General features: G+C 41.5%; 1 protein-coding gene across 3 annotated transcripts in view; it reads left to right on the forward strand.

Annotated features, from left to right (window-relative positions):
* The window catches only part of ddi2 (DNA-damage inducible protein 2), a 28611-nt gene that overhangs the window by 707 nt on the left and 15395 nt on the right, over window positions 1–12509 (forward strand). For all 3 annotated transcript variants that reach the window (XM_062049429.1, XM_062049420.1, XM_062049435.1), the window contains 5 exons: window positions 7463–7589; window positions 9852–10205; window positions 10271–10397; window positions 10502–10629; window positions 10900–11028. In XM_062049429.1, the coding sequence (XP_061905413.1) occupies window positions 7463–7589; window positions 9852–10205; window positions 10271–10397; window positions 10502–10629; window positions 10900–11028 (865 nt within the window). The remainder of the gene's footprint in view (window positions 1–7462; window positions 7590–9851; window positions 10206–10270; window positions 10398–10501; window positions 10630–10899; window positions 11029–12509) is intronic.

Genomic DNA, 12509 nt, shown 5'->3' on the forward strand with positions numbered 1-12509 from the left:
ATATATATATATATATATATATATATATATATATATATATATATATCCCATCGTCACACATTCTAAAGACTCAATAATAACCTCATTATAGATTGTCTAGTGTTTCAATACAAAAAGGGGTATTTTTATGTTTTAAAAATTGAACAATAAAACTGTCAGTCTGTTTCTCAAAGCCTGGTGCTATTAATGATAATAATTGCGTAATTGTATCTTGCCCCTGGTGTTAAGATTGATTGATTGAAACTTTTATTAGTAGATTGCACAGTGAAGTACATATTCCGTACAATTGACCACTAAATGGTAACACCCGGATAAGTTTTTCAACTTGTTTAAGTCGGGGTCCACTTAAATTGATTCATTATACAGATATATACTATCAAATATATACTAACATCATAATACAGTCATCACACAAGATACTCATCAGAGTATATACATTGAATTATTTACATTTACAATCCGGGGTGTGGGATATGGAGGGGGCGGGGGTAGGTTTGGTTGGTATCAACACTTCAGTCATCAACAATCAGCATCAACAATTGCATCATCAGAGAAATGGACATTGAAACAGTGTAGGACTGACTTGGTAGGATATGTACAGCAAGTAGTGGACATAGAGAGAGAGATCAGAAAGTATAAGAAAAAGTGTCTACATTTGATTATTTACATTTGATTATTTACAATCCGAAGAGGTATTATGTGGAAGAGAGGGTGTTAGTTTAGGGTTGAAGTTGCCTGGAGGTGTTCTTTTGAAGGAGGATAGAGATGCCCTTTCTTTTACACCTGTTGGGAGCGCATTCCATATTGATGTGGCATAGAAAGAGAATGAGTTAAGACCTTTGTTAGTTCGGAATCTGGGTTTAACGTGGTTAGTGGAGCTCCCTCTGGTGTTGTAGTTATGGCGGTCATTTACATTAAGGAAGTAGTTTGACATGTACTTCGGTATCAGGGAGGTGTAGTGGATTTTATAGACTAGGCTCAGTGCAAGTTGTTTTACTCTGTCCTCCACCCTGAGCCAGCCCACTTTGGAGAAGTGGGTAAGAGTGAGGTGTGATCTGGGGTGGAGGTCTAGAAGTAATCTGACTAGCTTGTTCTGGGATGTTTGGAGTCTAGATTTGAGGGATTTGGAGGTGCTAGGTTACCAGGAGGTGCATGCATAAACGAAAAAGTGTTGGACGAGAGTTCCCGCTAGAATCTTCATAGTGCTTTTGTTGACCAGAGAGGAGATTCTGTAGAGAAATCTCGTTCGTTGGTTGACCTTTTTGATTACCTTGGTTGCTTTTTTATCACAGGAAAGATTAGCCTCTAGAATGGAACCTAGGTAGGTGACCTCATCTTTCCTGGTGATAATGTCACCCACTTTTATAGTGAAGTCATTGACTTTCTTAAGGTTGATGTGGGACCCAAATAGGATGGATTCCGTTTTACCCAAGTGTATGGATTAAGATTAGTTTATTTCAAAGGGGACAATGCAATTTCTTAAAAAAGCCAGGATTAGCAAGAAGGCTAGTTTTCATCTGTAGTTCACCAAGGGCAGTAAAATTACAACTTAAAAGAAAAAGAAAAAAAAGCACTCAATACATATACGATATGATACAAAAATAAAATACAACATAACATATTTCCTAGCATCGAAACAGGCTCATCTTTAAGTGCTGGCAGCTGTAGGCGTTGATAAGCCACATTTTCAAATTTTTTGTGAAGGCCTTGTAAGTTGTGACCAGTTTAACCTCCTCAGGTACTGAGTTCCACACATTTGCGCTCCTTAATGACCGGGCCGACTTACTGAAAGTGCTCCTGCGCAGAGCCTCGAGTGACACGCTCACGGCTGTTTCTTTGGCTGATGAACTCTGCCAGAGGATCTGGACCCAATTCATGCAGTACTTTATAAGTCAGTTTTAAGTCTGCAAATGTGTGAAGACTGTCCCAGTTTAAAGTATTGTATTTTTTTAGAATGGCACAGTGATGATAGTGCCTATGTCAGTGGTTCTTAACCTTGTTGGAGGTACTTAACCCCACCAGTTTCATATGCGCATTCACCGAACCCTTCTTTAGTCCATCCATCCATTTTCTACCGCTTATTCCCTTCGGGGTCACGGGGGGGCGCTGGAGCCTATCTCAGCTACAATCGGGCGGAAGGCGGGGTACACCCTGGACAAGTCGCCACCTCATCGCAGGGCCAATACAGATAGACAGACAACATTCACACTCACATTCACACACTAGGGCCAATTTAATGTTGCCAATCAACTTATCCCAATGTGCATGTCTTTGGAGGTGGGAGGAAGCCTGAGTACCCGGAGAAAACCCACGCAGTCACGGGGAGAACATGCAAACTCCACACAAAGATCCCGAGCCTGGGATTGAACCCCAGACTACTCAGCACCTTCATATTGTGAGGCAGACGCACTAACCCCTCTCCCACCGTGCTGCCCTTCTTTAGTGAAAAATAAAATTCAAATTCAATTCAAGACAAAGTTATATGTTTTTGGTAACACTTTAGTATGGGGAACATATTCTAAGTAACAAAGACTTAATTTAGAGTTATTTGGTTAGGGTTAGAGGGTTAGGGCCAGGGTTAGAGGGTTAGGGCTATAATGAGACCATGCCGAATAAGGCATTAATAAGTAATTAATAATAACTAGTTAAGAGCCAATATGTTACTATTTTGCATGTTAATAAGCAACTAATTAATGGTGAATATGTTCCCCATACTAAAGTGTTACCATGTTTTTTTACTGGTGCACAAAATGAACCGTGCACGAACATCACCTTGTTCAAAAACAAAACCAACACTGTGCATAAACTCACAACAAATTACACACCTGCAAATCAGTCTGACTTCTGCTGTTGCCGTATCCGTAATACGCAGATAGGGAGAAGTTTTTATTTACACGATGAGTCGGGTGTGTCTTGACCTCAGCCGAACCCCTGAGCCCGACTCACCGAACCCCTAGGGTTCGATCGAACCCAGGTTAAGAACCACTGGCCTAGGTTTTTTATCCATAGCCTTAATTGCATGGTTTGTACAAGATGTTCTATTTCAGTAAACTCAGATTTTTCACTAGTCCTTTAAACATTATGCTTGAATTTAAGGTGAGATACTGTACATTTGGCCCAACTATTACAATGAAGTATAGTGTGTGTAACGCAGTCCTCAAATATTGAATGGGCCCCCAGGGGCCGTTTGACCTTGGCGAACATGCTTTTTTCGCCGTAACGAAATATGACGAAGCATATGTTGTACTTGGCTTCACTGTAACCACGGTGGAAGACGAGGAAAGACCTGTGAGTTGTTTACTTTAATATTAGTAAACTTACAATGTTCTGCAGAGGTGTGGTTATAACAATTTTATAGACAAATTATACTATTTATAGTCAAAGTGTCACAATGAGTTGTTGGTGAACCCCAAGATGCAGAGATGGCGGCTGGCATTGTCCAGGAAAACATGATTTAATGTTCATAAAATAAAAGGGAAAAACACAAACCAGGAACTAGGAATAGCCAAAACTGAAAACAGGAACCAGCAAACAGAAAAACTGGAAACAGCTAATGGCTAACAAGAAAACACAAAACAAAAGAGCTAGGACAGAGGTCGGCAACCCGCGGCTCCGGAGCCGCATGCGGCTCTTTGACCACTCTGATGCGGCTCAGCTGCATACTTGCCGACCCTCCCGATTTTCCCAGGAGACTTACGGATCTCAGTGCCTCTTTTAGAAATCTCCCGGGTTAAATATTCTCCAGTTATCACCTTAACAACTTAATCAAGGGCGTACCAATATAGCATTGCATTTTCTGATCCTCTATAGCCTGTACAAACACCGTGCCAGCCCGTCCACATGGTGTATGTAGCTTTTACTTGCACACGTAAGAGACAGCAAGGCATACTTGGTCAACAGCCACACAGCTTACACTGACGGTGACCGTATAAAACAACTTTAACACTGTTACGTTACAAATATGCGCCACACTGTGAACCCACACCAAAAAAGAATGACAAACACATTTCTGGAGAACATCCGCACCGTTAAACAACATAAATACAACAGAACGAATACCCAGAATCCCATGCAGCCCTAACTCTTCCAGTCTACATTGTACACCCCCGCTACCACCACCACCCCCCCACACATCAACCCCCCTCCCCACCCCCCTTCGTGCGTCGGTTGAGGTGGGCGGGGTTTGGTGGTAGCGGGGGGTGTACAATGTAGACCAGAAGAGTTAGGGCTGCATGGGATTCTGGGTATTCGATGTGTTGTGTTTATGTTGTGTTACGGTGCAGATGTTCTCCAGAAATGTGTTAAAGTTGTGTTAAAGTTGTTTTATACGGACACCGTCAGTGTAAGCTGTGTGACTGTTGACTAAGTATGCCTTGCTGTCACTTACGTGTGCAAGCAGAAGCTGCATTCAACATGTGGCCGATCAGGTACGCTGTTTGCAAAGACTGTAGAGGGCGCTAAAAACAGTACCAACACGCCCTACATTTCGGGTGTCTCCCGGAAAGACTGAGAGTTGGCAAGTATGACGCTGTCAAGCGCAGTTAAAGTAAAACTCGCGGGCCGTACTAACATTAAATTGTCTTAATAAGGTGCGGGCCAGAGCGTGTGTCTGAGACCCTTGGTTTAAACATAGCCCAAAAGTTAAAAAAAAAGCTTTGTATGCAGTGTTATTTCATTTTAAATTTCAAAAGAGTTTTGTGGCTCCCATTATTATCTTTAATTTGTGAAACTCGTCAAAATGGCTCTTTGAGTGGTAAAGGTTGCCGACCCCTGAGCTAGGAGAAAGCAAACTACAAATAGCTAACAGAAACAGCTTACCGCTACGACGACAGGTACAAGGACAAGTAGTAGCACGACAGGTAGTAGCTGTAACGATATCTACACGACAGGTAGGAATGACAATAATCCAGCACTGACTGGAGGGGAAGGCAGGTTCAAATAGCATCTGGCTGATTGACACCAGGTGTGGCCCGGTACCAATCAGCCACAGCTGAGGGGAAAAAGCACTCAGGGATACAAGCAGGAAATGAAGACAAAATAAAAGCACTGACAGGAAACTAAGACAAACGCAACCAAACTGTCAGGGGCAACCCTGACACAAAGTGGAAAGTGGGAGGGGGTGCAAAATGTTTTTTCTAACAGAAAATAATTGAGAAGCACTGGTGTAACTGATGCCGGCTACTGTGGCGTGCGGTAGTACGTTTTGTATAGATCACTTTCCAACGCCCTTAGAGCCACGCTGAGAAATGATCTGAAAGCCCAAGGGCATCTTCTATAAAGCTTGCATACCCTCAAAACTAGGCCAAAAAGTTGTGTACACTGTTTTCCTTTCAAAGTAGGTGATTTATAAAAAAAATACTACGCAAGAGTTCCTTTTGGCCCAGATACCAATATTATATTAAAGGGGACAAAAGTGTTTTATGGTGACAAAACATATTTTTAGTTAGTTTTGGAATGAGAAAGTTTTCTATTTCCATAGGGTTAAAGGGGGACTGCACTTTTTTGTAAATTTTGCCTATCGTTCGCAATCCTCATGAAAGACAAGAACACATGTTTTTTGGGGAGTTTTTGCTTTCTAATTTGTAATAATAAGTTTGTTGTAGGTGGCTCGCAATGTTGGTAATAGTAGAAATCCATTCTGCCTCTGAGTCACTCTAAAAAACATTAAAAAACTGCCAATAATACCTTATTTACATTCCGTAACCTGTATAATAACCAAACTGTAGCGACATTGTTATTGTAAGAGCAAACACAGAGGAACTGTAGTAACACATTGCCTTGTGACGGCATGCTACAGCATTAGCCGTAAACTAGCTTCTGCATCAGCAGCTGAATCGCTGTTGAGTCTGTAATGCACAACACAATGCGATAGGACACCAATTTGTACTGAATGAAAAACATGAACGATTATTATAACAGCCCTTTTCAACTGGCGGCCTGCGGACCACATCCGGCCCGCTAAAGCTTGTCATTTGGCCTGCCGAACATCACCCAAATAAGCTTGATAAAACCATTCAAACTAGGGTTTCTGATGTATGCAGTACTCCCACCACCCCACAGGGGGCAACGTGAGGCATATGTGTCACAATTAAGCCGCAGTGGGGTGAGTAGAAGAAGACTACTCATTCAAACCAAAAATGGTACTTTCAACCCTGAAAAAAAATCAGGAAAAATACAACTTTTAACAGTAACTGGACAACAAAGTATGAATGTTCTGCCCCAAGCAAGTGCGTGAGTCATTGTTTCTTGTCGATCTTTTAAGCGACGGACACGGTGTTCCATACAAGCAGGGACAACGGTAGAAATCCACACTTGTAAACTTCATCACAAAACTTAATCCCAGATCTTTGTACATAAAGTTTTTTATCAAACAATCATCAATCAAAATCTATTTATATAGCCATTAATCACAAGTGTCTCAAAGGGCTACACAAGCCACGACATCCTCGGCTCAGATCCCACATCAGGGCAAGAAAAAACTCAAACCAATGGGCCAATGAGAAACCTTGGAGGGGACCACAGATTTGGGGACCCCCGCCCCTGGGCGAACGGTGCAATGGATGTCGAGTGTATATACCGGTAGTTAATAATGTGAGAGTCCAGTCCATAGTGGGGCCAGCAGGGGATCATCTTTAATGGAGACAAGTCATCAGCGCAGAGACGTCCCCAACTGATGCACAGAGGAGTGGTCCATTCTGGGACCCGATTTTGAGCAGCTCGCGCATCATCTGTGGTCACTTGATAACCTCTCCACGCAGGAGAGAGGGGCAGAGCAAAAAAAAAAGAGATGGCAGATCAACTGGTCTAAAAAGGGGGTCTTTTTAAAGGCTAGAGTATACAAATAAGTTTTGTTTTGTATTGGAATTGCTGACTTTGTGATGTCTTTTGTATTCGTGGTCGTGTTTTTTGTCTGAGTAGATCTGAAAATCAAAGCTTGAAGCGCCAAAGTTGACCAGCAGACAGCGATAACGCTGCACCTTAAGTTTAATTGTGTTGAGACAATGTTTGCTGTGGATCAATCAATCAATCAATGTTTATTTATATAGCCCTAAATCACAAGTGTCTCAAAGGGCTGCACAAGCCACAACGACATCCGCGGTACAGAGCCCACATAAGGGCAAGGAAAAACTCACAACTCCAATGGGACGTCGATGTGAATGACTATGAAAAACCTTGGAGAGGACCGCATATGTGGGTGACACCCCCCCCCCCCCCCCCCCTCTAGATGTTGTTCAATATCTATATGCGTAAACATATGTAGTTTGTGTGAATGTATTAACACTAAGCCCAGGGGCTTTTAGGTCATTGCAAAGCGCTGCTGTACCTAACTCACATTTGCTTTGTAGTTGCTTGTTCGAGCCCAGCGGATGACAACTGTTACATGTGATCATTCTTATGTATTGAGCATACAGTAAATCTTCTATGTGACCACCATTCTTTCTATACTTTCTTCCATGTTTAGATTACCTATGTAGAGCAGCCCCTAAAAGACCTGACCCGTGCCTTGGGGACCTACGGCGTGAAGGATGGAGATGTGGTGGTTCTTAGACAAGCGAACAGACCACCGCCAACTCAGCCGGCCTTTCCAGGTAAGAACATTTCATGTGAAGCAACAATAACAAGAGAATGCTGTGGATACTTCCTGAATGTTTAAAACTACTGGTCTCTCGTCCATTGCTTTTTTGTACTCCTATTGAGCTAGCAAAACTAGAAAAGTGTTGTGAAAAAGCTAAAAACACTTAAAAGCAGAAAGTAGCAATGAGCACAGTAGCTAACGCCTGCAACACTGAGCAGAACAGTGAGCAGTGAGGACTGGAGATCGATCAGCCAGCCCACAATGGAAATGCTACCAGGCACAAATTGGCTGCCATTTAGGCACACAATGGGTGGATGTAACATTAAAACACAAAACATTGGTATAAAGTCTGCAGTTCATAAATTGACAATGAGGGGTTTGTAAATTGCGCTTCCAATGTACATCTCGTTATGGAGATATAAAATTAGCTACATGGGGATACATATTTTTGTCAACATCACACAGTACTAACTTTTAAGTATCGATTCTAATTCCCTGTTATTGGTATCGTATAGGTTCAAATGTGAAAGGTACCCATCCCGCTTGCCCCAATTGTTATTAATTTCCTATAAATAATGTATCTTTGTTTGTGTAGCTATGCCAGCAGCGTGTAGAACAAATAAATCCTCTAGATTGCAGGAGGTACATAATTAACTTGTGTATCCATAAATTGCCTTTCATACAAGCAACAGTTGTCATACCATTTAGCATGACATGTTGTCATATATTCCATAATCAGATCTAAACATTTCCATGTGGTTTCTTCTTCAGAATGCTTGACTTCAAGCTGCTGAAAGCGAAGATAAACCTGTGTTGATGTAGAGCAGTTATTATTATTATCTTTAGGGATGCAACAATTTGTCTCCCACAATTATATTTCAACAATAGTCGTGACGTCATCACTCATGTTTTTCTGCGCCGCCACTCGCAAAAAACATTGCCAGTGTGAGAACATTTCCTCCTATTCTTATTAAAAACATGAATACCTTGCTCATTTTTCAATGCAGACCTTGTTTTTATATCTTTACATCTGTGATACGCAAGCATTAAAATCGAAGGCATGATGTTGGACGTCTGGGGGTAGGACACGGTCTCAGCCTCGGTAAGATTGTTAGCTTGTACTTTGCCAGCACGCGAACAAGTGTGAGACGAAATTGTGTGAAAAATAACTATAACTCCCATTTTAGCCAAAGTCAGCCAGCTAAACTTTGTCTACATCAATTCAAGTACTTTTTTAGCAGCGTCAATTTGCAATGCCGTAAAAAAAAGAGACACAATAACAAAAGCGAACCACACGCGTGCACACACACACACGCATAGAGACAGACAGCCACCAATGCGGAGGTATCATAACATTAAACATACAATCTATTAAATAGCCAACATTTTAAGAATTAATCCAACATACATTTCTACACATTGAGTCTATTAGAGTGCTTAAACGGCCAAGAGTTAATCAGTCAATCTACCAGTGTGCAGCTTTTTACATCACAAAATGCTTTTGTTTTAGAGGAAGTGAGATTTTGAGTTTTGTTGTTTGTTTTCATCCATCCATCCATTTCTACCGCTTGTCCCTTTTGGGGTCACTGGAGCCTCTCTCAGCTGCGTTCAGGCGGAAGGCGGGGTACACCCTGGACAAGTCGCCACCTCATCGCAGGGCCAACACAGATAGACAGACAACATTCACACTCACATTCACACACTTTTTCATTGCTGCTATTTTAACTGTTTTTAAATACATAAACAAAGTCAAACAGTTTTTTTTAGTATTTTGCCTTTTCTTTCTTTTAATAGACAATATTTTAATAGTCATTTTAATTTTTGTAACAGCTACCGGTGAATGAGCAGCACAGTTACAGTATGAATAAATATTTATGAATGAATTAGTCATCTTTGTTCATAAGCACATGCCTAAAATAACTTACTGGTAAGCTGAATTTAGAAGTCAATGGAAAAATTAGAGCCAGTAAATTTGTGTACGCTTTATTATCCGACTACTTGACTAGTCGTTAAGATAGTAGATGAGTAATCGACTATCAAAATAATTGTTAGTTGCAGCCTTAATTATCTTATGTCCATTAAAGTGTAACTTGGACACAAGTCTCTAAATTCCTCATCTAAACACAGGCGACAAACTGCACTTTTAACATCCTGGCTTTATGCAATGATTCATAAAATATTGCCACTTTTTGCTTCATTAGATTGAGTCTACTGAGAGATCCCTTTTGTAAATGGATAACGTTATTTACCAACCTTCACTTCCTTTTCTCTGCAGGTCTGCCCCATATCGACTTTAGCTCCATCACAGTCCCAGGCACCTCTTCTTCCACGGCTCCTCGTAGTACTGTCATGCCACCGCAACAGATTCCACAGCAGAGGCAACAACAACAACAACAACAGCCGCAGCTGTCACCGCTGCAGCAACAACAACAACAACAACAACAACAGCAGCAGCCGCAGAATTGCGCACAAACCTCCGCACCAACGACCAGTCGCGGCTCCACTTCTCCTCAGGGGATGGATGACCCTGCCTTACTTCAGCAAATGCTCCTTTCCAATCCACACGAGCTGTCTCTCCTGAAAGAGCGAAACCCGCCTCTGGCCGAGGCTCTGCTGAGCGGAGATTTAGGTAGATGAAGAAATGTCACTTTGCGGTGATCTTCTACACGCTGTAGCCGTCTGGTTTGTTTTCAGAGCGCTTCACCAAAGTGTTGCTGGAGCAACAGCAGGACCGAGCGAAGCGTGAGCAGGAGCGAATCCGACTGCTGACCGCAGATCCTTTCGATTTGGATGCGCAGGCGAAAATCGAGGAGGATATCAGGTTTGCATAAGAGTTCATCATCTATAACATAATAATCAGGCATGATGGTTGACACTCATTTTGGAATGTAATTTATCTTACGCATGTATCTGTGCACACTCCAGGCAGCACAACGTAGAAGAAAATATGACCATTGCCATGGAGGAGGCCCCAGAAAGCTTTGGGCAGGTGGTTATGCTCTACATTAACTGCAAAGTCAACGGGCACCCAGTGAAAGCTTTTGTTGACTCAGGTAAAATAGTGACATAACTTGTATTGTTGCTGTGAACCATTGGATACTTGTTTAGTTCACCCTCTTAGGAACATTTTAATAGCATCATTCAACAGGCGCCTTCCGCCCCAGTGCTGTGCTATTTTGGCCATGAACGTGCAACCCTACTACATTTTAGATTGATGAATCTCTGTGTTTAACTCGTCAATGCATGGGCAAGTATGCAGCGTACTGTATATTATTTCAAGGCATCTCTGTCTTTGCTCTCTGGCCCATGCTGCGTGTATTTAGGCGCTCAAATGACCATAATGAGCCAAGCGTGTGCCGAGCGATGCAACATCATGCGCCTCGTGGATCGCCGCTGGGCAGGGATTGCCAAGGGAGTGGGCACGCAGAAGATCATCGGCAGAGTTCATTTGGGTGAGAGGTTTTTTTTACACCTACACCTTCCACGTCTGTAGCTGAGTGATGGACAATTTGCAAAGTTTCAGACATAGTTTTAAGACATGTAGCGAAGCTGCCCATTGGAAAGGGTGGATAAATTATTAGCCAAACAGCTTTGAGTTTTATATTGATATCAAAAAGTAAACACCATGTTTTTTTTTACATTACTCATGTTTTTTTCATGTCACAAAGGTATTACTTCAAAAACCATTCATGTGACACACATTTTTCATTCTGTTAATGTTTTATTGTGTATAGTTAATTCCTATACGAAATATTTCTGCTCAAACTCTTAATGGATCTGTCCCGATACAGCATCAACATGTGCATATAAAGGTACATAACTTTAAAAAAATAAACCTCCCTCAATCAAAATGTAAAAATAGAGATAAAGGCATAATGTAATGACAAAAAGCTGACAATTTTTAAGTACCAATGATTGTCACACACACACACCCTTGATCAACCCCTGTGTATATATATGTGTATATATGTATATCTATATATGTATATATATTAGGGCTGCAACTAACGATTAATTTGATAATCGATTAATCAGTCGATTAATCGATTAATAATCGGATAAAAGAGACAAACTAAATTTCTATCCTTTCCAGTATTTTATTGAAAAAAACAGCATACTGGCACCATACTTATTTTGATTATTGTTTCTCAGCTGTTTGTACATGTTGCAGTTTATAAATAAAGGTTTATTATCAATCAATCAATCAATCAATGTTTATTTATATAGCCCTAAATCACAAGTGTCTCAAAGGGCTGTACAAGCCACAACGACATCCTCGGTGTCGAGTGGGTCTGACATAATATTGTGAAAGTCCAACACATCAGCGAAAGTCCAGTCCATGGTGGAGCCAGCGGGAACCATCCCGAGCGGAGACGGGTCAGCAGCGTAGAGATGTCCCCATCTGATGGACAGGCTAGCGGTCCACCCCGGAGCAGAGTAGAAAAGAAAAGAAAAGAAACGGCAGATCAACTGGTCTAAAAAGGGAGTCTATTTAAAGGCTAGAGTATACAAATGAGTTTTAAGATGAGACTTAAATGCTTCTACTGAGGTAGCATCTCTAACTTTTACCGGGAGGGCATTCCATAGTATTGGAGCCCGAATAGAAAACGCTCTATAGCCCGCAGACTTTTTTTGGGCTCTGGGAATCACTAATAAGCCGGAGTTCTTTGAACGCAGATTTCTTGCCGGGACATATGGTACAATACAATCAGCAAGATAGGCAGGAGCTTGACCGTGTAGTATTTTATACGTAAGTAGTAAAACCTTAAAGTCGCATCTTAGGTGCACAGGAAGCCAGTGCAGGTGAGCCAGTATAGGCGTAATATGATCAAACTTTCTTGTTTTTGTCAAAAGCCTAGCAGCCGCATTTTGTACCATCTGTAATCTTTTAATGCTAGACATAGGGAGGCCCGAAAATAAAACGTTACAGTAT

Source organism: Entelurus aequoreus, linkage group LG01, assembly GCF_033978785.1.
Source record: "Entelurus aequoreus isolate RoL-2023_Sb linkage group LG01, RoL_Eaeq_v1.1, whole genome shotgun sequence".
Lineage (NCBI taxonomy): Eukaryota > Metazoa > Chordata > Actinopteri > Syngnathiformes > Syngnathidae > Entelurus > Entelurus aequoreus.